We start from the raw sequence: 25,091 nt of genomic DNA on the forward strand, positions 1-25,091 counted from the left end.
GAATGTTTAAGTTATATAGTCTACCAAGTGTTAATATCACCACCATGAATGTTTAAGTTATATAGTCTACCAAGTGTTAATGTCACCACCATGGATGTTTAAGTTATATAGTCTACCAAGTGTTAATATCACCACCATGGATGTTTAAGTTATATAGTCTACCAAGTGTTAATTTCACCACCATGGATGTAGAAGTTATATAGTCTACCAAGTGTTAATATCACCACCATGGATGTAGAAGTTATATAGTCTACCAAGTGTTAATTTCAATCCGACTGTGATACTTGTGAGTTGATGTGATGTCATTGATGATTTCTAACAGATTTCCACACAGTGGAGTCCCTGCAGATGGTGAAAAACAGGATGTGTCACACACTGTGGTCACACCCAAACAGCTCTTTGCTGTCCGCCCAGACTTAACACTAAGTCACACAAGACAAGTTTGTATCAGTGGAAAAAAACTAGCATTTAACAGACAATTCTCTAAGTAAAAAAACAGTATAGCATGTCTCATTTACCACCACACCTGTTGAGTTGACTTGGGTGACAGACCTCTAGCTTCTACAACACAGAAAGTTAGAGGTGACTTTCTCAAGTCAGTCACTGACAATTAGGTAAGATATTATAGGACACCATGTGTAACTGCTGCTCTGTCAGCAGTTTCCTGTGGAGTTTTTCTGATGTCAGTGTTTCCTTCTGATTTGCTTAACAGTTTGCCACATAATTGAAGTAAGGAAGTAATGAGATAGAAGTCATATAGTCTAGCAGTATTTCTCACTCTTCAGTCCTCTCTTCATGACAGTAGACTTGTTTCACTCAGTGGAGCCCCAGTTAGTGAAAGATATGATACCTGCAGTAATATTGATGATCCTGTTCTGGAGCACAGGTATGTTTCGAAATTGTAAGATATATTATAATTTGCAGGGTTAGTAAAATAACATGCAACTGGAAGCAGACAGTAAAAATGTGTCTCAAAGCAGAACAATGATGTGATCACCTGTAAATGTACTTTACTGTAGTCTAACTGTCCATCTGCGGACAGGCACTAATATCAGTTAAGGTGTGATGGTCAGTCTTATAAGAACCAAGGTAAGACCCAAATGCAGACAACAGGTTTCAGGCAAAGACAGGTCAAGGCAGGGAGGGGTCGATAGTCCAGAGTAAGGGGGCAAAGGTACAGGACGGCAGGCATCCTCAGGGTAGGCAGAGATCTGTAATCCAGAGGAGGGCAGAGGTACAGATCAGCAAGCAGGCTCAGGGTCAGGCAGGTGGGCTCAGAGTCAGGACAGGCAGAGTGGTCAGGCAGGTGGGCTCAGAGTCAGGACAGGCAGAGTGGTCAGGCAGGTGGGCTCAGAGTCAGGACAGGCAGAGTGGTCAGGCAGGTGGGCTCAGAGTCAGGACAGGCAGAGTGGTCAGGCAGGTGGGCTCAGAGTCAGGACAGGCAGAGTGGTCAGGCAGGTGGGCTCAGAGTCAGGACAGGCAGAGTGGTCAGGCAGGTGGGCTCAGAGTCAGGACAGGCAGAGTGGTCAGGCAGGTGGGCTCAGAGTCAGGACAGGCAGAGCGGTAAGGCAGGTGGGCTCAGAGTCAGGACAGGCAGAGTGGTCAGGCAGGCGGGCTCAGAGTCAGGACAGGCTCAGGGTCAGGCAGGTGGGCTCAGGGTCAGGCAGGTGGGCTCAGGGTCAGGACAGGCAGAGTGGTCAGGCAGGTGGGCTCAGAGTCAGGACAGGCAGAGTGGTCAGGCAGGTGGGCTCAGGGTCAGGCAGGTGGGCTCAGAGTCAGGACAGGCAGAGTGGTCAGGCAGGCGGGCTCAGAGTCAGGACAGGCAGGTGGGCTCAGAGTCAGGACAGGCAGAGTGGTCAGGCAGGTGGGCTCAGAGTCAGGACAGGCAGAGTGGTCAGGCAGGTGGGCTCAGAGTCAGGACAGGCAGAGTGGTCAGTCAGGCGGGCTCAGAGTCAGGACAGGCTCAGGGTCAGGCAGGTGGGCTCAGGGTCAGGCAGGTGGGCTCAGGGTCAGGACAGGCAGAGTGGTCAGGCAGGTGGGCTCAGAGTCAGGACAGGCAGAGTGGTCAGGCAGGTGGGCTCAGGGTCAGGCAGGTGGGCTCAGAGTCAGGACAGGCAGAGTAGTCAGGCAGGCGGGCTCAGAGTCAGGACAGGCAGAGTGGTCAGGCAGGTGGGCTCAGAGTCAGGACAGGCAGAGTGGTCAGGCAGGTGGGCTCAGAGTCAGGACAGGCAGAGTGGTCAGGCAGGTGGGCTCAGAGTCAGGACAGGCAGAGTGGTCAGGCAGGTGGGCTCAGAGTCAGGACAGGCAGAGTGGTCAGGCAGGTGGGCTCAGAGTCAGGACAGGCAGAGTGGTCAGGCAGGTGGGCTCAGAGTCAGGACAGGCAGAGTGGTCAGGCAGGTGGGCTCAGAGTCAGGACAGGCAGAGTAGTCAGGCAGGTGGGCTCAGAGTCAGGACAGGCAGAGCGGTCAGGCAGGTGGGCTCAGAGTCAGGACAGGCAGAGTGGTCAGGCAGGTGGGCTCAGAGTCAGGACAGGCAGAGTGGTCAGGCAGGTGGTCTCAGGGTCAGGCAGGTGGGCTCAGAGTCAGGACAGGCAGAGTGGTCAGGCAGGCGGGCTCAGAGTCAGGACAGGCAGAGTGGTCAGGCAGGTGGGCTCAGAGTCAGGACAGGCAGAGTGGTCAGGCAGGTGGGCTCAGAGTCAGGACAGGCAGAGTGGTCAGGCAGGTGGGCTCAGAGTCAGGACAGGCAGAGCGGTCAGGCAGGTGGGCTCAGAGTCAGGACAGGCAGAGTGGTGAAACAGATCAGGGTGTGACACAATGTTCTCCCTAAGCTGCAGATAAATCAGCCAATAGCGAGAAGCACGAGATTGAACTTCGTTCAATTTTCTAGAGCAGCTGGTCACCAACCGGTTGGTATGGTGTTGATATGGTGCAGTCATAGTAACCAGGAGTGGTATGGTGTTGATATGGTCTAGTCATAGTAACCTGGAATGGTATGGTGTCGTCATAGTAACCTGGAATGGTATGGGGTTGATATCTCTGGCGTACCGTTGGACATTATGTATTATTGACCTCTATGGAGAATGTAGCTGTTTGACCTCTATGGAGAATGTAGCTGTTTGACCTCTATGGAGAATGTAGCTGTTTGACCTCTATGGAGAATGTAGCTGTTTGACCTCTATGGAGAATGTAGCTGTTTGACCTCTATGGAGAATGTAACTGTTTGACCTCTATGGAGAATGTAGCTGTTTGACCTCTATGGAGAATGTAGCTGTTTGACCTCTATGGAGAATGTAGCTGTTTGATCTCTATGGAGAATGTAGCTGGGATCATATTCCTGAATTCCCAGAATTCCCTGTTAGGGTGAAAGAGGTTGAGGAGTCAAGGATCAGGGCTGTACAGTAAGTCTCCTATGTGGAGGTGATGAAGAGAGTTGAAGGGAAAAGAGGCCACAGTTCTGAAGAAGAGATGGAGGTGGATGAACCACAACCAGTTGTAAATGTTGTACGTCAATCAAGTGATCTGGAAACACTTATTGTGGAGAAGGTGGATTTTATAGCATTTAGAGCCACAGTTATTAATTGTCAATCATCCAAAAAAAAACTTCGCTTTAGGTCTCTGTTCTAGAGTTTTCCCTGTTCACACCATCACTGTTCTAGAGTTTTCCCTGTTCACACCATCTCTGTTCTAGAGTTTCTCCTGTTAACACCATCACCATTCTAGAGTTTTCCCTGTTCACACCATCACTGTTCTAGAGTTTCTCCTGTTAACACCATCACTGTTCTAGAGTTTCCCCTGTTAACACCATCACTGTTCTAGAGTTTCCCCTGTTAACACATCACTGTTCTAGAGTTTCTCCTGTTAACACCATCACTGTTCTAGAGTTTCCCCTGTTAACACCATCTCTGTTCTAGAGTTTATCCTGTTAACACCATCACTGTTCTAGAGTTTTCCCTGTTAACACCATCTCTGTTCTAGAGTTTTCCCTGTTAACACCATCACTGTTCTAGAGTTTCTCCTGTTAACACCATCACTGTTCTAGAGTTTCCCCTGTTAACACCATCTCTGTTCTAGAGTTTCTCCTGTTAACACCATCTCTGTTCTAGAGTTTATCCTGTTAACACCATCACTGTTCTAGAGTTTATCCTGTTCACACCATCACTGTTCTAGAGTTTCTCCTGTTAACACCATCACTGTTCTAGAGTTTCTCCTGTTAACACCATCACTGTTCTAGAGTTTCTCCTGTTAACACCATCACTGTTCTAGAGTTTCCCCTGTTCACACCATCACTGTTCTAGAGTTTCTCCTGTTCACACCATCACTGTTCTAGAGTTTATCCTGTTAACACCATCACTGTTCTAGAGTTTCCCCTGTTAACACCATCACTGTTCTAGAGTTTCTCCTGTTAACACCATCACTGTTCTAGAGTTTCCCCTGTTAACACCATCACTGTTCTAGAGTTTCTCCTGTTAACACCATCAGTGTTCTAGAGTTTCCCCTGTTAACACCATCACTGTTCTAGAGTTTCTCCTGTTCACACCGTCAACGTGTCCCTTTACTGTGGTAGATCTACATTATGATCAAATAGCCACAGTAGCCCACTTGTCCACTGTTAACCGTAAGTTAAAGGGGGTACAGCCTCAGTGTTCACAGTAAACACACACTGTTAGAACTGTAAGTTAAAGGGGGTACAGCCTGTGTGTTCACAGTAAACACACACTGTTAGAACTGTAAGTTAAAGGGGGTACAGCCTCAGTGTTCACAGTAAACACACACTGGAAGACCTGAAATCTGCTCAGTGACGGAGAAAGTTAGAGGGAACATTGGTGATGATGTCATGCATCTGACTGTTGTATATTCAGTGTGTCAATGATTGATTGTATCTGTCTCTATGTAAATTAATGAGAGCATATATTATGTATTATATTGGGGTTATGTTAGATCAGGGGGAACCTAGATGTCTGTGAGCTGAGTCAAGATCAACAGACCTGATTCTATATGTCAGGAAGAGAGAGAGAACAGGACAGCAACACAATTAGACCCAACCAAATCATGAGAAAACACAAATAAAATTACTTGACACATTGGAAAGAATTAACAACAAAAAAAAACAGACCAAACTAGAATGCTATTTGGCCCTAAACAGAGAGTACACAGTGGCAGAATACCTGACCACTGTGACTGACCCTGAACAGAGAGAACACAGTGGCAGAATACCTGACCACTGTGACTGACCCTAAACAGAGAGAACACAGTGGCAGAATACCTGACCACTGTGACTGACCCTGAACAGAGAGTACACAGTGGCAGAATACCTGACCACTGTGACTGACCCTGAACAGAGAGTACACAGTGGCAGAATACCTGACCACTGTGACTGACCCTGAACAGAGAGAACACAGTGGCAGAATACCTGACCACTGTGACTGACCCTAAACAGAGAGAACACAGTGGCAGAATACCTGACCACTGTGACTGACCCTGAACAGAGAGTACACAGTGGCAGAATACCTGACCACTGTGACTGACCCTGAACAGAGAGTACACAGTGGCAGAATACCTGACCACTGTGACTGACCCTGAACAGAGAGTACACAGTGGCAGAATACCTGACCACTGTGACTGACCCTAAACAGAGAGTACACAGTGGCAGAATACCTGACCACTGTGACTGACCCTGAACAGAGAGTACACAGTGGCAGAATACCTGACCACTGTGACTGACCCTAAACAGAGAGAACACAGTGGCAGAATACCTGACCACTGTGACTGACCCTAAACAGAGAGTACACAGTGGCATAATACCTGACCACTGTGACTGACCCTAAACAGAGAGAACACAGTGGCAGAATACCTGACCACTGTGACTGACCCTGAACAGAGAGTACACAGTGGCAGAATACCTGACCACTGTGACTGACCCTGAACAGAGAGTACACAGTGGCAGAATACCTGACCACTGTGACTGACCCTAAACAGAGAGAACACAGTGGCAGAATACCTGACCACTGTGACTGACCCTAAACAGAGAGAACACAGTGGCAGAATACCTGACCACTGTGACTGACCCTAAACAGAGAGTACACAGTGGCAGAATACCTGACCACTGTGACTGACCCTAAACAGAGAGTACACAGTGGCAGAATACCTGACCACTGTGACTGACCCTGAACAGAGAGAACACAGTGGCAGAATACCTGACCACTGTGACTGACCCAAAACAGAGAGTACACAGTGGCAGAATACCTGACCACTGTGACTGACCCTAAACAGAGAGTACACAGTGGCAGAATACCTGTCCACTGTGACTGACCCTGAACAGAGAGCACACAGTGGCAGAATACCTGACCACTGTGACTGACCCTAAACAGAGAGAACACAGTGGCAGAATACCTGACCACTGTGACTGACCCTAAACAGAGAGTACACAGTGGCAGAATACCTGACCACTGTGACTGACCCTGAACAGAGAGTACACAGTGGCAGAATACCTGACCACTGTGACTGACCCTGAACAGAGAGTACACAGTGGCAGAATACCTGACCACTGTGACTGACCCTAAACAGAGAGAACACAGTGGCAGAATACCTGACCACTGTGACTGACCCTAAACAGAGAGTACACAGTGGCAGAATACCTGTCCACTGTGACTGACCCTGAACAGAGAGAACACTGTGGCAGAATACCTGACCACTGTGACTGACCCTGAACAGAGAGAACACAGTGGCAGAATACCTGACCACTGTGACTGACCCTGAACAGAGAGTACACAGTGGCAGAATACCTGACCACTGTGACTGACCCTGAACAGAGAGTACACAGTGGCAGAATACCTGACCACTGTGACTGACCCTGAACAGAGAGTACACAGTGGCAGAATACCTGACCACTGTGACTGACCCTAAACAGAGAGTACACAGCGGCAGAATACCTGACCACTGTGACTGACCCTAAACAGAGAGAACACAGTGGCAGAATACCTGACCACTGTGACTGACCCTAAACAGAGAGTACATAGTGGCAGAATACCTGACCACTGTGACTGACCCTGAACAGAGAGTACACAGTGGCAGAATACCTGACCACTGTGACTGACCCTGAACAGAGAGTACACAGTGGCAGAATACCTGACCACTGTGACTGACCCTAAACAGAGAGTACACAGTGGCAGAATACCTGACCACTGTGACTGACCCTAAACAGAGAGTACACAGCGGCAGAATACCTGACCACTGTGACTGACCCTAAACAGAGAGTACACAGCGGCAGAATACCTGACCACTGTGACTGACCCTAAACAGAGAGTACACAGTGGCAGAATACCTGACCACTGTGACTGACCCTGAACAGAGAGTACACAGTGGCAGAATACCTGACCACTGTGACTGACCCAAACTGAAGGAAAGCTTTGACTATGTACAGACTCAGTGAGCATAGTCTTGCTATTCCACAGTGTGACATCACAGCCAGCAAGATTTGTGACCTGTTGCAACAAGAAAAGGTCAACCAGTGAAGAACAAACACCATTGTAAATACAACCCATATTTATGTTTATTTATTTTCCCTTGTGGACTTTAACCATTTGCACATCGTTACAACGCTGTATATATATACATAATATGACATTTGACCTGTCTTTATTCTTTGGGAACTTCTGTCAGTGTGATGTTTACTGTTCATTTTCATTGTTTAGTTCACTTTTGTATATTAACTAGTTTACTTGCTTTGGCAATGTTAATATGTTTCCCATGCCAAAAAAGCCCTTCAATTGAATGTAATTGAGAGGAGCAGAGAGAGAGGAGGGGGTGGGGAGTGTGAGAGATAAGGGGAGGAGAGGGAGGGAGATGTCAAAAGAGAGAGAGGAGGGGGTGGGGAGGGTGAGAGATAAGGGGAGGAGAGGGAGGGAGATGTCAAAAGAGAGAGAGGAGGGGGTGGGGAGGGTGAGAGATAAGGGGAGGAGAAGGAGGGAGATGTCAAAAGAGAGAGAGGAGGGGGTGGGGAGGGTGAGAGATAAGGGGAGGAGAGGGAGGGAGATGTCAAAAGAGAGAGAGGAGGGGGTGGGGAGGGTGAGAGATAAGGGGAGGAGAGGGAGGGCTGACAGACTAACATGAAGTCAACTGAATATCTTTTCACTACAGGCTTCTCACCAGTTATGTCATCATAACCAGTAGTGATGTCATCATAACCAGTAGTGATGTCATCATAACCAGTAGTGATGTCATCATAACCAGTACCCTCTTCCACTATTGGCTCAGCTCAGCTTGACCCCTGACCTATGGAGCTGAACAATTGAGAAAACAGAAACATAAGAAAGCAAATGTATTAAATTATATATAAACTCCTTTGCAGAGAGAGGTCCACCTTTCCACATTGTGACTGTTGTGGTGAGGTCTTGTTGAGAAATGTCACACCATTTCTCAGTGCTCAATGTCTCAACACTGTTTCTCAAGAGAACCACAACCATTTGTCCTGCTCGTCTCTCACAGTTTAGTTCAGTCTACTGCTCAATAACAGGATATGGAGAAACAGCATTTGGCTGTGAGTCCAGAACCATGAGTCAGTCATGTAGACAAATGGGAAGTGTTCTAGCAGAGGGAGCAAATCTCATCAGAACATCATGTGACTTTAGTTAAATACAGAGATACACTAGATAAACATAACAGACTATAATTAAATACATAGATACACTAGATAAACATTATAGATAAACATAAACATAATTTTGCCACCATAGACCCTCTCAGCCAGCTGTCTCCACTAGGGCCCTCTCAGCCACCTGGCTCCACTAGGGCCCTCTCAGCCACCAGGCTCCACTAGAGCCCTCTCAGCCACCAGGCTCCACTAGGGCCCTCTCAGCCACCTGGCTCCACTAGGGCCCTCTCAGCCACCAGGCTCCACTAGGGCCCTCTCAGCCACCAGGCTCCACTAGGGCCCTCTCAGCCACCAGGCTCCACTAGGGCCCTCTCAGCCACCTGGCTCCACTAGGGCCCTCTCAGCCAGCTGTCTCCACTAGGGCCCTCTCAGCCAGCTGTCTCCACTAGGGCCCTCTCAGCCACCTGGCTCCACTAGTGCCCTCTCAGCCACCTGGCTCCACTAGAGCCCTCTCAGCCACCTGGCTCCACTAGGGCCCTCTCAGCCAACTGGCTCCACTAGAGCCCTCTCAGCCACCTGGCTCCACTAGGGCCCTCTCAGCCACCTGGCTCCACTAGAGCCCTCTCAGCCACCAGGCTCCACTAGGGCCCTCTCAGCCACCAGGCTCCACTAGGGCCCTCTCAGCCACCTGGCTCCACTAGGGCCCTCTCAGCCAGCTGTCTGCACTAGGGCCCTCTCAGCCAGCTGTCTCCACTAGGGCCCTCTCAGCCACCTGGCTCCACTAGTGCCCTCTCAGCCACCTGGCTCCACTAGAGCCCTCTCAGCCACCTGGCTCCACTAGGGCACTCTCAGCCAACTGGCTCCACTAGAGCCCTCTCAGCCACCTGGCTCCACTAGGGCCCTCTCAGCCACCTGGCTCCACTAGGGCCCTCTCAGCCACCTGGCTCCACTAGGGCCCTTTCAACGAGCCGGCTCCACTAGGGCCCTCTTAGCCAGCCTGCTCTATGTGGGCCCTCTCAGTCAACCGGCTCCACTAAGGTCCTCTCAGTCAGCTGGTGTCTATAGGAGAGCTCCACTAGGGCCCTCTCAGTCAGCTGGTGTGTGTAGGAGAGTGTGAGATGTATGTACAGAAAGTAGAAGTACAAATGTCAAGGGAAATGAACTAAAGTGATAAATCTAGTCCTAGGTTTTATTTACTGTGGTGTTTGTTCTCCACTGGTTACCCTGTTCTCATCACAACAGGTCACACATTCTGCTGACATGATTACACACTGTGGTATTTCACCTAACAGATACAGGAGCTTGTCAATATTATATTTGTTTTCAAATTATTTTGGGATCTTTGTAATCTGAGGGAAATATGTGTATCTTATATCATCGTACATTTGGCAGGAGGTTAAGAAGTGCAGCTCAGTTTTCACCTCATTTTGTGGGCAGTGGGCACATAGCCCGTCTTCTCTCTGCCTATGGCAACTTCTCTCAATAGCAAGGCTAAGCTCAATAAGTCTGTACATTGTCTCTATGTATGCTATCATGTACTGTCTGTTTAGGGCCAAATAGCATTTAAGTTCAAATTGAGAATTTGTAATGTTTTCCCAATAGGTAAAATCATTTTTAATATGTTTGGTTATAATTTGTTTGGGCCAGACTGTCTGAGTTCTGTCCTGAGGCTTTGTTGGGTTAGTAGTGGTTTGTGAACTAAGCTTCAGGACCAGCTGGATGAAGGGACTTTTCTCTATGTTCATCTCTTGGTATTTCAGTGCTGCTCTCTTGTTTTTATGTGGTTATAGACATTGAAGACTTGTTTCTGGATATTAATTAGTGATTGGTATTAATTAGTGATGGGTATTAATTAGTGAAGGATATTAATTAGTGAAGGATTTTAATTAGTGATGGATATTAATTAGTGAAGGATTTTAATTAGTGATGGATATTAATTAGTGAAGTATATTAATTAGTGATGGATATTAATTAGTGATGGATATTAATTAGTGAAGGATATTAATTAGTGAAGGATTTTAATTAGTGATGGATATTAATTAGTGAAGGATTTTAATTAGTGATGGATATTAATTAGTGAAGGATTTAAATTAGTGATGGATATTAATTAGTGATAGATATTAATTAGTGATGGATATTAATTAGTGATGGATATTAATTAGTGAAGGATTTTAATTAGTGATGGATATTAATTAGTGATGGATATTAATTAGTGATGGATTTTAATTAGTGATGGATATTAATTAGTGATGGATATTAGTTAGTGATGGATATTAATTAGTGATGGATATTAATTAGTGATGGATATTAATTAGTGATGGATATTAATTAGTGATGGATATTAGTTAGTGATGGATATTAATTAGTGATGGATTTTAATTAGTGAAGGATTTTAATTAGTGATGGATATTAATTAGTGATGGATATTAATTAGTGATGGATATTAATTAGTGATGGATATTAATTAGTGATTGATATTAATTAGTGATGGATTTTAATTAGTGATGGATATTAATTAGTGATGGATATTAATTAGTGATGGATATTAATTAGTGATGGATATTGGCCCTATTCTGCCCTACATGCATTATTTGGGCCTTTTTCTATGAGAATGTTTTTGCAGAATGTCAATTGGATGTTGGCCCCATTTAAAAAATCTTGATTGGTTAGTGGACCTAACACTTCACTCCCACAAAGGGCAATTGGTTCAAGTGTAGATTTGGATACTTTGTGTGAGGTTCTAATTGTTATGTCAATTTGAATTTGTCTTTTGATAGCTCAAAAAGTCCCTCTTCCTTCCTCTTTCAGTTGATTGACAGCCAAGCAGAAATGGCCCGTATATCTTATTGTTAAGCCCAGATATGAAGAGACTTTAGTGTCCTCTGTCTTTCATCCTACTGTGACATTTTTAAACCTTGGATTTTAGTTGTTGTTTTTTTAATCATGGTCTTTATCTGAGAGATATAAGACAGATCAGGAAACTATAATTTTTTACTTGAATGTAACCCCTTATTGTTAAGAACTAAACTATCTCCATATCTACTTCCATAAATGTGTTAAACTGGTACCAGGAGACCTTCAGACGAGTCTTGTAAAGCTTGTGGACGTCCTAGATCACAACAACCTGTCTGTGTTCCTGAGAGACTCACCTTTCCATAGTGGGGTCATGTTAGTGTGTCCTAGATCACAACAACCTGTATGTGTTCCTGAGAGACTCACCTTTCCATAGTGGGGTCATGTTAGTGTGTCCTAGATCACAACAACCTGTATGTCTTCCTGAGAGACTCACCTTTCCATAGTGGGGTCATGTTAGTGTGTCGTCCAAACGGTTCTGACACTACAGACAGAAGTTGACAGATGGACTGTATGACCTCAGACGATGCTTATGGGGTCGTAGGACAAAACGGAGAACATCATCGTGTTCCTGAGTCTCATATTTCCATCGTTTACAGGTTCACACGTTCGCAGAAATTGTAGGCGAAGGGTTCATTTGTAATTGAAAAGAGCTTCTGCCAAACATGGATTGTGTGTGAGGGGTACAGAGATGTGGTAGTCATATAATAATCATGCTGTGGTCTACATTTTGTTCATCATCAAGCAGACCAGATCAGTAGAGATGGTGGAAGAGCCTGGTAGGCTGTTTAAAATGGAAGAATATCATTTACAGTGCCTTGCGAAAGTATTCAGCCCCCTGAAGTTAATACTTTGTAGCGCCACCTTTTGCTGCGATTACAGCTGTAAGTCGCTTGAGGTATGTCTCTATCAGTTTTGCACATCGAGAGACTGACATTTTTTCCCATTCCTCCTTGCAAAACAGCTTGAGCTCAGTGAGGTTGGATGGAGAGCATTTGTGAACAGCAGTTTTCATGTTACGGTGAGTGAATGAGGACCCAAAAGCGAACTAACTTAAACAGAGCTTCTTTAATAACCAAACTGTGGTAGGCTCAGATAGACCGGCAGATTCCGACAGGACAGGACAAGGTTACAGCAAACATGACGATAGTCTGGCTCAGGCATGAAACACAACAAACAAGAATCCGACAAGGACAGGAACAAAAACAGAGAGAGATATAGGGGACTAATCAGAGGGAAAAGGGGAACAGGTGGGAGAAGGGGTGACGAGGTAGTCAAGAGGAGACAAGGAACAGCTGGGGGAAAGCGGGGGAGAAAAGGTAACCTAATACGACCAGCAGAGGGAGACAGGGTGAAAGGAAAGGACAGAAAGACACAACATGACAATACATGACAGTACCCCCCCACTCACCGAGCGCCTCCTGGCGCACTCGAGGAGGAAACCTGGCGGCAACGGAGGAAATCCTCGATCAGCGCACGGTCCAGCACGTCCCGAGAGGGAACCCAACTCCTCTCCTCAGGACCGTACCCCTCCCAATCAACGAGGTACTGGTGACCACGGCCCCGAGGACGCATGTCCAAAATCCTGCGGACCCTGTAGATGGGTGCGCCCTCGACAAGGATGGGGGGGGGGGGGGAAGACGAGCGGGGGCGCGAAGAACGGGCTTAATACAGGAGACATGGAAGACCGGGTGGACGCGACGAAGGTATCGCGGAAGAAGAAGTCGAACTGCGACAGGATTAATGACCCGAGAAATACGGAACGGACCAATGAACCGCGGGGTCAACTTGCGAGAAGCCGTCTTAAGGGGAAGGTTCTGAGTGGAGAGCCAAACTCTCTGACCGCGACAATATCTAGGACTCTTAGTTCTACGCTTATTAGCAGCCCTCACAGTCTGCGTCCTATAACGGCAAAGTGCAGACCTGACCCTCTTCCAGGTGCGCTCGCAACGTTGGACAAAAGCCTGAGCGGAGGGGACGCTGGACTCGGCGAACTGAGATGAGAACAGCGGAGGCTGGTACCCGAGGCTACTCGGTCGCAGACGAAGGAAGCGAGTTGTGGGCGTATTCTGCCCAGGGGAGCTGTTCTGACCAAGACGCAGGGTTGCGAAAAGAAAGACTGCGTAAGATGCGACCAATAGTCTGATTGGCCCGTTCTGCTTGACCGTTAGACTGGGGGTGAAAGCCGGAAGAGAGACTGACGGAAGCCCCAATCAAACGGCAAAACTCCCTCCAAAATTGAGACGTGAATTGCGGACCTCTGTCTGAAACGACGTCTGACGGAAGGCCATGAATTCTGAAAACATTCTCGATGATGATTTGTGCCGTCTCTTTAGCAGAAGGAAGCTTAGCAAGGGGAATGAAATGAGCCGCCTTAGAGAACCTATCGACAACCGTAAGAATAACAGTCTTCCCCGCTGACGAAGGCAGTCCGGTGACAAAAACTAAGGCGATGTGAGACCACGGTCGAGAGGGAATGGGAAGCGGCCTGAGACGGCCGGCAGGAGGGGAGTTACCGGACTTAGTCTGCGCGCAGACCGAACAAGCAGCCACGAAACGACGCGTGTCATGCTCCCGGGTGGGCCACCAAAAACGCTGGCGAATGGAAGCAAGCGTACCCCGAACGCCAGGGTGGCCGGCTAACTTGGCAGAGTGAGCCCACTGAAGAACGGCCAGACGAGTAGGAACGGGAACGAAAAGAAGGTTCCTAGGACAAGCGCGCGGCGACGGAGTGTGAGTGAGCGCTTGCTTTACCTGCCTCTCAATTCCCCAGACAGTCAACCCGACAACACGCCCCTCAGGGAGAATCCCCTCGGGGTCAGTGGAGGCTACTGAAGAACTGAAGAGACGAGATAAAGCATCAGGCTTGGTGTTCTTAGAGCCCGGACGATAAGAAATCACGAACTCGAAACGAGCGAAAAACAGCGCCCAACGCGCCTGACGCGCATTAAGTCGTTTTGCAGAACGGATGTACTCAAGGTTCCTATGGTCAGTCCAAACGACAAAAGGAACGGTCGCCCCATCCAACCACTGTCGCCATTCGCCTAGGGCTAACCGGATGGCGAGCAGTTCGCGGTTTCCCACATCATAGTTACGTTCCGACGGCGACAGGCGATGAGAAAAATACGCGCATGGGTGGACCTTGTCGTCAGAGAGGGAGCGCTGAGAAAGAATGGCTCCCACGCCCACCTCTGACGCGTCAACCTCGACAACGAACTGTCTAGAGACGTCAGGTGTAACAAGGATAGGAGCGGATGTAAAACGATTCTTGAGGAGATCAAAAGCTCCCTGGGCAGAAACGGACCACTTAAAGCACGTCTTGACAGAAGTAAGGGCTGTGAGAGGAGCTGCCACCTGACCGAAATTACGGATGAAACGACGATAGAAGTTCGCGAAGCCGAGAAAGCGCTGCAGCTCGACGCGTGACTTAGGGGCGGGCCAATCAATGACAGCTTGGACCTTAGCGGGATCCATCTTAATGCCTTCAGCGGAAATAACAGAACCGAGAAATGTGACGGAGGAGGCATGAAAAGTGCACTTCTCAGCCTTCACAAAAAGACAATTCTCTAAAAGGCGCTGGAGGACACGTCGAACGTGCTGAAGATGAATCTGGAGTGACGGTGAAAAAATCAGGATATCGTCAAGGTAAACGAAAACAAAGATGTTCAGCATGTCTCTCAGGACATCATTGACTAATGCCTGAAAGACAGCTGGAGCGTTAGCGAGGCCGAAAGGAAGAACCCGGTATTCAAAGTGCCCTAACGGAGTGTTAAACGCCGTCTTCCACTCGTCCCCCTCCCTGATGCGCACGAGATGGTAAGCGTTACAAAGGTCCAACTTAGTGAAAAACCTGGCTCCCTGCAGGATCTCGAAGGCTGAAGACATAAGAGGAAGCGGATAACGATTCTTAACTGTTATGTCATTCAGCCCTCGATAATCTATGCAGGGGCGCAGAGACCCGTCCTTCTTCTTGACAAAAAAAAACCCCGCTCCGGCGGGAGAGGAGGAGGGGACTATGGTACCGGCGTCAAGAGCTACAGACAAATAATCCTCGAGAGCCTTACGTTCGGGAGCCGACAGAGAGTATAGTCTACCCCGGGGGGGAGTGGTTCCCGGAAGGAGATCAATACTACAATCATACGACCGGTGTGGAGGACGAGAGGTGGCCCTGGACCGACTGAACACCGTGCGCAGATCGTGATATTCCTCCGGCACCCCTGTCAAATCACCAGGCTCCTCCTGTGAAGAAGAGACAGAGGAAACAGGAGGGATAGCAGACATTAAACATTTCACATGACAAGAGACGTTCCAGGAGAGGATAGAATTACTAGACCAATTAATGGAAGGATTATGACAAACTAGCCAGGGATGGCCCAAAACAACAGGTGTAAAAGGTGAACGAAAAATCAAAAAAGAAATGGTTTCGCTATGATTACCAGAAACAGTGAGGGTTAAAGGTAGCGTCTCACGCTGAATCCTGGGGAGAGGACTACCATCCAGGGCGAACAAGGCCGTGGACTCCCTTAACTGTCTGAGAGGAATGTCATGTTCCCGAGCCCAGGTCTCGTCCATAAAACAGCCCTCCGCCCCAGAGTCTATTAAGGCACTGCAGGAAGCTGACGAACCGGTCCAGCGTAGATGGACCGACAAGGTAGTGCAGGATCTTGAAGGAGAGACAGGAATAGTAGCGCTCTCCAGTAGCCCTCCGCTTACTGATGAGCTCTGGCCTTTTACTGGACATGAAGTGACAAAATGACCAGCAGAACCGCAATAGAGACAGAGGCGGTTGGTGATTCTCCGTTCCCTCTCCTTAGTCGAGATGCGGATACCTCCCAGCTGCATAGGCTCAGCTCCCGAGCCGGCAGAGGAAGATGGTAGTGATGCGGAGAGGGGGGCAACGGAGAACGCGAGCTCCTTTCCACGAGCTCGGTGACGAAGATCAACCCGTCGCTCAATGCGAATAGCGAGTTCAATCAGGGAATCCACGCTGGAAGGGACCTCCCGGGAGAGAATCTCATCCTTTACCTCTGCGCGGAGACCCTCCAGAAAACGAGCGAGCAAAGCCGGCTCGTTCCAGCCACTGGAGGCAGCAAGAGTGCGAAACTCAATAGAGTAGTCTGTTATGGATCGATTACCTTGACATAGGGAAGACAGGGCCCTGGAAGCCTCCTCCCCAAAAACAGATCGATCAAAAACCCGTATCATCTCCTCCTTAAAGTCCTGATACTGGTTAGTACACTCAGCCCTTGCCTCCCAGATTGCCGTGCCCCACTCACGAGCCCGTCCAATAAGGAGAGATATGACGTAGGCGACACGAGCAGTGCTCCTGGAGTAAGTGTTGGGCTGGAGAGAAAACACAATATCACACTGGGTGAGGAACGAGCGGCATTCAGTGGGCTCCCCAGAGTAACACGGCGGGTTAATGATTCTGGGCTCCGGAGATTCGAAAGCCCTGGAAGTGGCCGGTGGATCGAGGCGGAGATGGTGAACCTGTTCTGTGAGGTTGGAGACTTGGGTGGCCAGGGTCTCAACGGCATGTCGAGCAGCAGACAATTCCTGCTCGTGTCTGCCTAGCATCGCTCCCTGGATCTCGACGGCTGAGTGGAGAGGATCCGAAGTCGCTGGGTCCATTCTTGGTCGGATTCTTCTGTTACGGTGAGTGAATGAGGACCCAAAAGCGAACTAACTTAAACAGAGCTTCTTTAATAACCAAACTGTGGAAGGCTCAGATAGACCGGCAGATTCCGACAGGACAGGACAAGGTTACAGCAAACATGACGATAGTCTGGCTCAGGCATGAAACACAACAAACAAGAATCCGACAAGGACAGGAACAAAAACAGAGAGAGATATAGGGGACTAATCAGAGGGAAAAGGGGAACAGGTGGGAGAAGGGGTGACGAGGTAGTCAAGAGGAGACAAGGAACAGCTGGGGGAAAGCGGGGGAGAAAAGGTAACCTAATACGACCAGCAGAGGGAGACAGGGTGAAAGGAAAGGACAGAAAGACACAACATGACAATACATGACATTTCAGTTCTTTCCACAGATTCTCGATTGGATTCAGGTCTGGAATTTGACTTGGCCATTCTAACACCTGGATATGTTTATTTTTGAACCATTCCATTGTAGATTTTGCTTTATGTTTTGGATCATTGTCTTGTTGGAAGACAAATCTCCGTCCCAGTCTCAGGTCTTTTGCAGACTCCATCAGGTTTTCTTCCAGAATGGTCCTGTATTTGGCTCCATCCATCTTCCCATCAATTTTAACCATCTTCCCTGTCCCTGCTGAAGAAAAGCAGGCCCAAACCATGATACTACCACCACCATGTTTGACAGTGGGGATGGTGTGTTCAGCTGTGTTGCTTTTACGCCAAACATAACGTTTTGCATTGTTGCCAAAAAGTTCAATTTTGGTTTCATCTGACCAGAGCACCTTCTTCCACATGTTTGGTGTGTCTCCCAGGTGGCTTGTGGCAAACTTTAAACAACACTTTTTATGGATATCTTTAAGAAATGGCTTTCTTCTTGCCACTCTTCCATAAAGGCCAGATTTGTGCAATATACGACTGATTGTTGTCCTATGGACAGAGTCTCCCATCTCAGCAGTCCTACAACTGTCACCTTATGTAACAGCTGATTTACTTAACTAAAGACACATCTCAATATGTGGTCCAGGTGCCTTAGTGTTCCTATAGAAACCTGTGTCCAAACTCAGCATTAAATAGCATCTAATCAGAATAGTGTACAGAGCTAAGTTATTACAGCTATTTAAATGTAATGTGTTTTTTAGTGTTTATTCTGTGTCATTAAAAAAATCACTGTTGTCTATTAGATCAATATCAGTGTGAACACATCTGATTGGACTAGATCCATGTTGAGGTGAGACACGTCTGATTGGACTAGATCCATGTTGAGGTGAGACACGTCTGATTGGACTAGATCCATGTTGAGGTGAGACATGTCTGATTGGACTAGATCCATGTTGAGGTGAGACACATCTGATTGGACTAGATCCATGTTGCGGTGAGACACGTCTGATTGGACTAGATCCATGTTGAGGTGAGACACGTCTGATTGGACTAGATCCATGTTGCGGTGAGACACATCTGATTGGACCAGATCCATGTTGAGGTGAGACACATCTGATTGGACTAGATCCATGTTGAGGTGAGACACATCTGATAGGACTAGATCCATGTTGTGGTGAGACACGTCTGATTGGACTAGATCCGTGTTGCGGTGAGACACATCTGATTGGACCAGATCCATTTTGAGGTGAGACACATCTGATTGGACTAGATCCATATTGAGGTGAGACACGTCTGATTGGATGGGAGAATGAGAGGGGGAGAAGAGGAGAATAGAGTGTCAAAAGAGGAGATGAGAGGGGGAGAAGAGGAGAGGAGAGGGGAGAAGAGGAGAGGGGAGAAGAGGAAAGGTGGAGAGGAGAGGGAAGAGAAGAGAGGGGAGGGAGAGGAGTAGAGAGGGGGAGAAGAGGAGTGGAGTGGAGGGAGAATGAGAGGGGGAGAAGAGGAGTGGAGTGGAGGGAGAATGAGAGGGGGAGAAGGAGATGAGAGGGGAAGAGGAGGGGAGAGGGGGAGAGGTGGAGAAGAGGAGAGTAGAGGGGAGAAGAGGAGAGGGGAGAAGAGGAGAATAGAGTGTCAAAAGAGGAGATGAGAGGGGGAGAAGAGGAGAGGAGAGGGGAGAAGAGGAGAGGGGAGAAGAGGAAAGGTGGAGAGGAGAGGGAAGAGAAGAGAGGGGAGGGAGAGGAGTAGAGAGGGGGAGAAGAGGAGTGGAGTGGAGGGAGAATGAGAGGGGGAGAAGAGGAGTGGAGTGGAGGGAGAATGAGAGGGGGAGAAGGAGATGAGAGGGGAAGAGGAGGGGAGAGGGGGAGAGGTGGAGAAGAGGAGAGTAGAGGGGAGAAGAGGAGAGGGGAGAAGAGGAGAGGTGCAGAAGAGGAGAGGGGAGAAGAGGAGAGGGAAGAAGAGAGAGGAAGGAGAGGGAGGAGAGGAGAAGAGAGGGGGAGCTGGGAGAGGTGGAGGAGTGTAGAGGATAGGAGAGCGGGGTGGAGAAGGGAGGGGCAGACGAGGAGAAGAGATTGTCAAAAGAGGAGAAGAAGTGGGGAAAGGGAGAAGATGAGAGGGGGAGAAGAGGATAGGAGAGGGTTGGAGAAGAGGGGAGAAGAGGAGAGGTGGAGAAGGGAGGAGAGGAGAAGAGAGGGGAGAAGTGGGGAAGGGGAGAAGATGAGAGGGGGAGAAGAGGAGAGGGTTGGAGAAGAGGAGAGGAGAGGAGAGGAGAAGAGAGGGGAGAAGTGGGTAAGGGGAGAAGATGAGAGGTGGAGAAGAGATGGGGGAAAGAGGAGAAGAGATGGGGGAGAGAGGAGAAGAGAGGGGGGAAAGAGGAGAAGAGATGGGGGAGAGAGGAGAAGAGATGGGGGAAGAAGAAAAGGGGAGAAGAAGGGTAGAGGTGGAGAAGAGGAGAGGGGAGAAGAGAGGAGAGAAAATAATAGGAGAGGGGGAGGGGAAGAGATGAGGGTGTAGAAAAGAGGGGGAGGAGAGGAGAAGAGAGGGGGAGGAGAGGAGAAGAGGAGAGGAGAAGAGATGGGGGAAAGAGGAGAAGAGAGGGAGAAGAGGGGAGAAGAGAAGAGGTGGAGAAGAGGAGAGGAGAAGAGATGGGGAAAGAGGAGAAGAGATGGGGGAGAGAGGAGAAGAGATGGGGGAGAGAGGAGAAGAGGAGAGGAGAAGAGATGGGGGAAAGAGGAGAGGAAGAGAGGGGGAGAAGAGGAGAAGAGTGGGGGTGAAGAGGAGAAGAGATGAAGAGAGGGGAGGAGAGGAGAAGAGATGGGGAGAAGAGAGGAGAAGAAGGGTAGAGGTGGAGAAGAGGAGAAGAGAACGGAGAGGGGAAGAGAGGGTGAGGGGGAGGAAAGCGGGGTGGAGAAGGGAGGGGCAGAAGAGAGGGAGAAGAGGAGAAGAGTGGGGAAGAAGATAAGTAAGAGGAGAGGACAGGGGGAGAAGAGGAGAAAAGACAGGGAGAAGAGGGGGAGAAGAGTAGAATAGTGGGGGTGAAGAGGAGAGGAAAGGGGGAGGAGAAGAGAGAAGAGAGGGGGGGAAGAGATGAGAATAGAGGGAGAAGAGAGTGGGAGGTGAAGAGTGGGTGGAGAGGAGTAGACGAGAGGGGCAGAAGAGGAGAAGAGAAGAGTTGGGGGATAATGAAATTTGACCGTATGAGTTGGAAAGGTGGCATCCGATGACGTTGTCATGTTGAAAGTCACTGAGCGCTTCATTAAGGCCATTCTACTGACAATGTTTGTCTATGGAGATTGCATGGCTGAGTGATTGATTTTATACATCTGGCAGGAAGGGGTGTGGCTGAAATAGAATCCACTCATTTGAAGGGGTGTCCACATACTTTTGTATATATGGTGTATGTACACATGGGTGTTGTTGCACCATACCAACGATAAGCCTGTCTTCCCCATCACATCATGAAAGGTCATGTTGATGTTCATTTCACCTCTGCCTTTCTCTTCCTCTGACTCCTCCCTTTCTCCTTTGTTTCTCTCTATCTCTCTGTCTCTTTCTCTCTCTTTCTCCTCTGTCTCTCTCTTTCTCCTCAGATCTCCAGGCTCAAAGCGTCAGTCCACCAGGTAGGTAGAGTATAAATCTACAGTGATTATAGCAGTTCAATATTAGTCAATTTTATTATCCCACATGGAGAAATTCATGTGTCCATACAAACCATTCTAAACCCCAATAACAAGTAGTGTTTTATGGAACTACTAATACTTGTCAACCACAAAGCATCACTGCTGTTAGAATAACAGAATCACTGTCATCATCTGTCCTCACCACTGTGTTTTCCTCTCTGCTGTTTACAGCTGAACTCTCAGTCAGACTGGTGAATGGGACCACTTCCTGTTCTGGGACAGTGGAAGCCTTCTACAGAGGAGAGTGGTCAGGTCTATGTACTGGGTGGTGGAGCATGAGAGAGGTTAAGGTTGTGTGTAGAGAGCTGGACTGTGGGAATCCTGTAGCTGAATCTAGAGGACCTCTGTTTGAAGATGGAAGAAGAGGAGTCACACTATATAGTAGTTGCTATGGAGATGAGTCTTCTATTAGACAGTGTGATGTCATAGGAGGACCTGGTGTCTGTGATGGTGGATATTATCATCATGTGACCTGTTCAGGTAAGAGACTGGTCATATTGAGAGATTTATTTATACAATATTACCATGTATCATGTTTTATGTGTTTTTATTTCATTTAAATAGAGGGAGAGATGTCAGATGTATTTAAACATTATATTTGTGTTTGTCATATTGGTTTATGGGAGATGTTCATGGGCAGATCATTGTAGTTCAGATGGTACTGAAGTGAAGCTGCCTGATGGATGTCCAGCTGTTTATTTTCTATAAAGTGAAGTGAACTTATTCCTGTCTCCTGCCTGCATTATTCCCAACCTGATCCTGAGTGACTAAGAACCCATTTCTACCTCTTACAGTATCAAACATAGCAAACTACAATCTTTTATCCAACATATTTGTGTTTAGTCCTTGACAGTGTCATCAACAAAACTGATTGAATGTTCAACCAACTCTTTTTCTCCAGAGTCTGTGCGGCTTGTGGATGGAGCTGGTCTCTGCTCTGGGAGAGTGGAGGTGAAGTCCAATCAGTCCTGGGCCTCAGTGTGTGAAGCTGACTTTGACCGGCAGGATGCAGAGGTAGTCTGTAGGGATGTTGGCTGTGGGGCTCCTGCAGCTCTACAGGGGGGGCTCTATGGAGAAGGTGAGGGTCAGACCTGGGATAAAGAGTTCCAGTGTAAAGGCAATGAGTCCCTTCTCCTGGACTGTGACACCTCAGACAGAAAACACAACACCTGCCTACCTGGTAATGCTGTTGGACTCACCTGCTCAGGTAAGAAACAGTTTGTCACTCAATCAACATTGTTTCTCACCTGGAGTGAAGAATATGAGAGACAATATAGGTGTGTTTTAGTGAGAAAATAGTAAGATTACTGTCTCTCTCTTTTCTTTTCTCAGAGCCTGATGATGTGAGGCTGGTGGGAGGAGACAGTCGCTGTGCTGGTGGAGTGGAGTGGTACCACCAGGGAGAGTGGAGGACTGTGGGAACTGAAGACCGGGACCAGGAGGATGTAGTTGCAGTAGTGTGTAGACAGCTGGGTTGTGGCTCCACTGTTTCAGTACTTCCTGGAAACACCACTAGAGGGTTTGTAGTTTCCTGTTCTTGGTCTGAGTCTTCACTGAGGGAGTGTAGAAGATCAGAGGATCTCCTTCCTGGATTCACAGTGATCTGCTCAGGTAATAACAACATATTATAGCATATTATAATTACATTCAACTGATTTCCTTCATTCATACAACTTCCTCTGCACCTCTCATGATGACTGTTTAGCTTGTATGTCTGCTTTACTAAATAGATCACTCAGTCAAGTAGGAATCAAATACAACTTAAATATCCCAGAATGCTTTGTATTTGAGTGTTATCTCAGTGAACGTCTCTACTCACTACCACTGTCACATGTCATGTTATTGTCATATCTAAATTAGGAAAGTATTTGAGGAGCTACGTTTTCTTTTTCTCTCCTCTTGTTCCAGATGTCCTGCTTAAGCCTGATATCAACATATGTTGTCTCAGTGACTGTAGGCCCACTACTCATGTTGCCCTGTGAGGGAGGGTGGCTGGCACTGTTACATGCTGATGTTATTGTCATATCTATAGGAAACTAGTTGAAGAGGTTTTTCTTGTTCTCTTTTATTGTTACAGATCTCTTGGTCCAGCCTGATATCTTCCTGACTGACTCAATGGGAGGGGTCTTCAGGGGCCACCAGGGGCCCGAGATGTTCAGGGGCTACAACTTCACCATCACCTGCTCCACTCAGCCACAGTACCCAGGAGGCTCCTTCCTCCTCACGTTCACCGGCTCCAACAGAACCCTGACCCAGCCAGCTGTCAATCACTCTGCTGCCTTCCTCTTCCCTGCTGCAGATGACTCCCACCAAGGGAACTACAGCTGTGTTTATGACAATTATGTTTTCTCTCATAACTTCTCCTCTGAGAGTGAGCTCCTCTCCCTCACCATCACAGGTAAGTGAACATGAACCAGACTTATAACTTGTCATTGACAGATTTCCCACAGATCTATGTGATGATGATCAGTCCCCTCATCAAAGGTGTTTCTGTTTGCAGCCTCTCCTCTGCCAGCCTTCATCATCAGACACGTTGTAGTGCTGCTGACCCTACTGACAGCCATCACCACCTCCTCCTACCTGTACTACAAGGTAAAGACATTTACTCAGACGTTACAAGTCATTTAAACTAGAGGTTGAGGGGGAGAGAGAGAATGGAGATACCAGAGAGTAAATGTCTGACTGTTGGTGCTGTGTCTCCCTAGCCCACCAGGAGGCAGAAGAGAGTGAACAGGGTGAGCAGCATGGATCTTGACGTCAATGCCATGGAGATGGTCTCTCTGAGCTCCAGAGCTGAAGCTGGACCGGGAGAGGAGAGAGCAGCCCAGGGGACGGAGTAGGAGTAGAATGAATCTGACCCTACATGCTGATCTTAGGTCAGTTTTGTGTTTTAAATCGATGGTCAGCAGTGGACTGGTGTTTAAAATGTGGTGACAAACCTGAAGTGGTTCTAATTTTAATAACAAGTTCAGAATTAGTTTCTCTTTCTAGAACCTTGGAAGAAATCTAAAAGGAGTGACTGCAACCACCATTATTCATTTAGTTTGGTTTTTACCACCAGAGAAACATGGGGTTCTGGTAACATGGGGTTCTGGGTAACATGGGGTTTTGGGTAACATGGGGTTTGGGTAACATGGGGTTTGGGTAACATGGGGTTTTGGTAACATGGGGTTTTGGTAACATGGGGTTTTGGTAACATGGGGTAACATGGGTTTTGGGCAACATGGGGTTTTGGTAACATGGGGTTTTGGTAACATGGGGTAACATGGGGTTTTGGTAACATGGGGTAACATGGGGTTTTGGTAACATGGGGTAACATGGGGTTTTGGTAACATGGGGTTTTGGTAACATGGGGTTTTGGTAACATGGGGTTTTGGTAACATGGGGTAACATGGGGTTTTGGTAACATGGGGTTTTGGGTAACATGGGGTTTTGGTAACATGGGGTTCTGGGTAACATGGGGTTTTGGTAACATGGGGTTCTGGGTAACATGGGGTTTTGGGTAACATGGGGTTTGGGTAACATGGGGTTCTGGGTAACATGGGGTTTTGGGTAACATGGGTTTTAGTAACACGGGGTTTTATTATTGTAAGATAGTAGCTACATTTCGTCTGTTTTTGTTCCAGAATGTGTTTCTTTTTGCTTTTGTCTTTTGACTACAACATACAGTAGTCTTTATCGTGGTTTGTTGTTGGGGTTTGTTTTTATGATGTTGTTTACTTCATTATGTTATTGATTATAAATGTTATGATGTTGATTATGATGTAGATTAGTGTTATGTTGTTAGTAGTATAGAGATAATGATGTTATTGATTATAAATGTTATGATATTGATTATGATGTAGATTATTGTTTTGATGTTGCTCTCTAAACTGCCATGTAATCAACTGAACAATTTTAATAAAATTACAGGCTGTTAGTCTTGTGTGATTTAATTATTAG

General features: G+C 47.6%; 1 protein-coding gene and 1 long non-coding RNA gene across 3 annotated transcripts in view; both read left to right on the forward strand.

The window, feature by feature from the left end:
• Positions 1 to 24,266, forward strand: part of LOC110512116 (CD5 antigen-like) — a 75,578-nt gene extending 51,312 nt beyond the window's left edge. For both annotated transcript variants that reach the window (XM_036933978.1, XM_036933979.1), the window contains exons 7-8: positions 23,650 to 23,741; positions 23,855 to 24,266. In XM_036933978.1, coding sequence (XP_036789873.1) covers positions 23,650 to 23,741; positions 23,855 to 23,989 — 227 coding nt within the window. In that variant the 3' untranslated portion in view covers positions 23,990 to 24,266. The remainder of the gene's footprint in view (positions 1 to 23,649; positions 23,742 to 23,854) is intronic.
• Positions 680 to 21,806, forward strand: LOC118936767. Its single transcript, XR_005034231.1, has 3 exons — positions 680 to 886; positions 21,060 to 21,089; positions 21,321 to 21,806. It is a non-coding gene; the product is annotated as an uncharacterized LOC118936767 (long non-coding RNA).
• Positions 24,267 to 25,091: the final 825 nt, after the last annotated feature.

Source organism: Oncorhynchus mykiss, chromosome 10 (assembly GCF_013265735.2).
Source record: "Oncorhynchus mykiss isolate Arlee chromosome 10, USDA_OmykA_1.1, whole genome shotgun sequence".
NCBI classification, from domain to species: domain Eukaryota; kingdom Metazoa; phylum Chordata; class Actinopteri; order Salmoniformes; family Salmonidae; genus Oncorhynchus; species Oncorhynchus mykiss.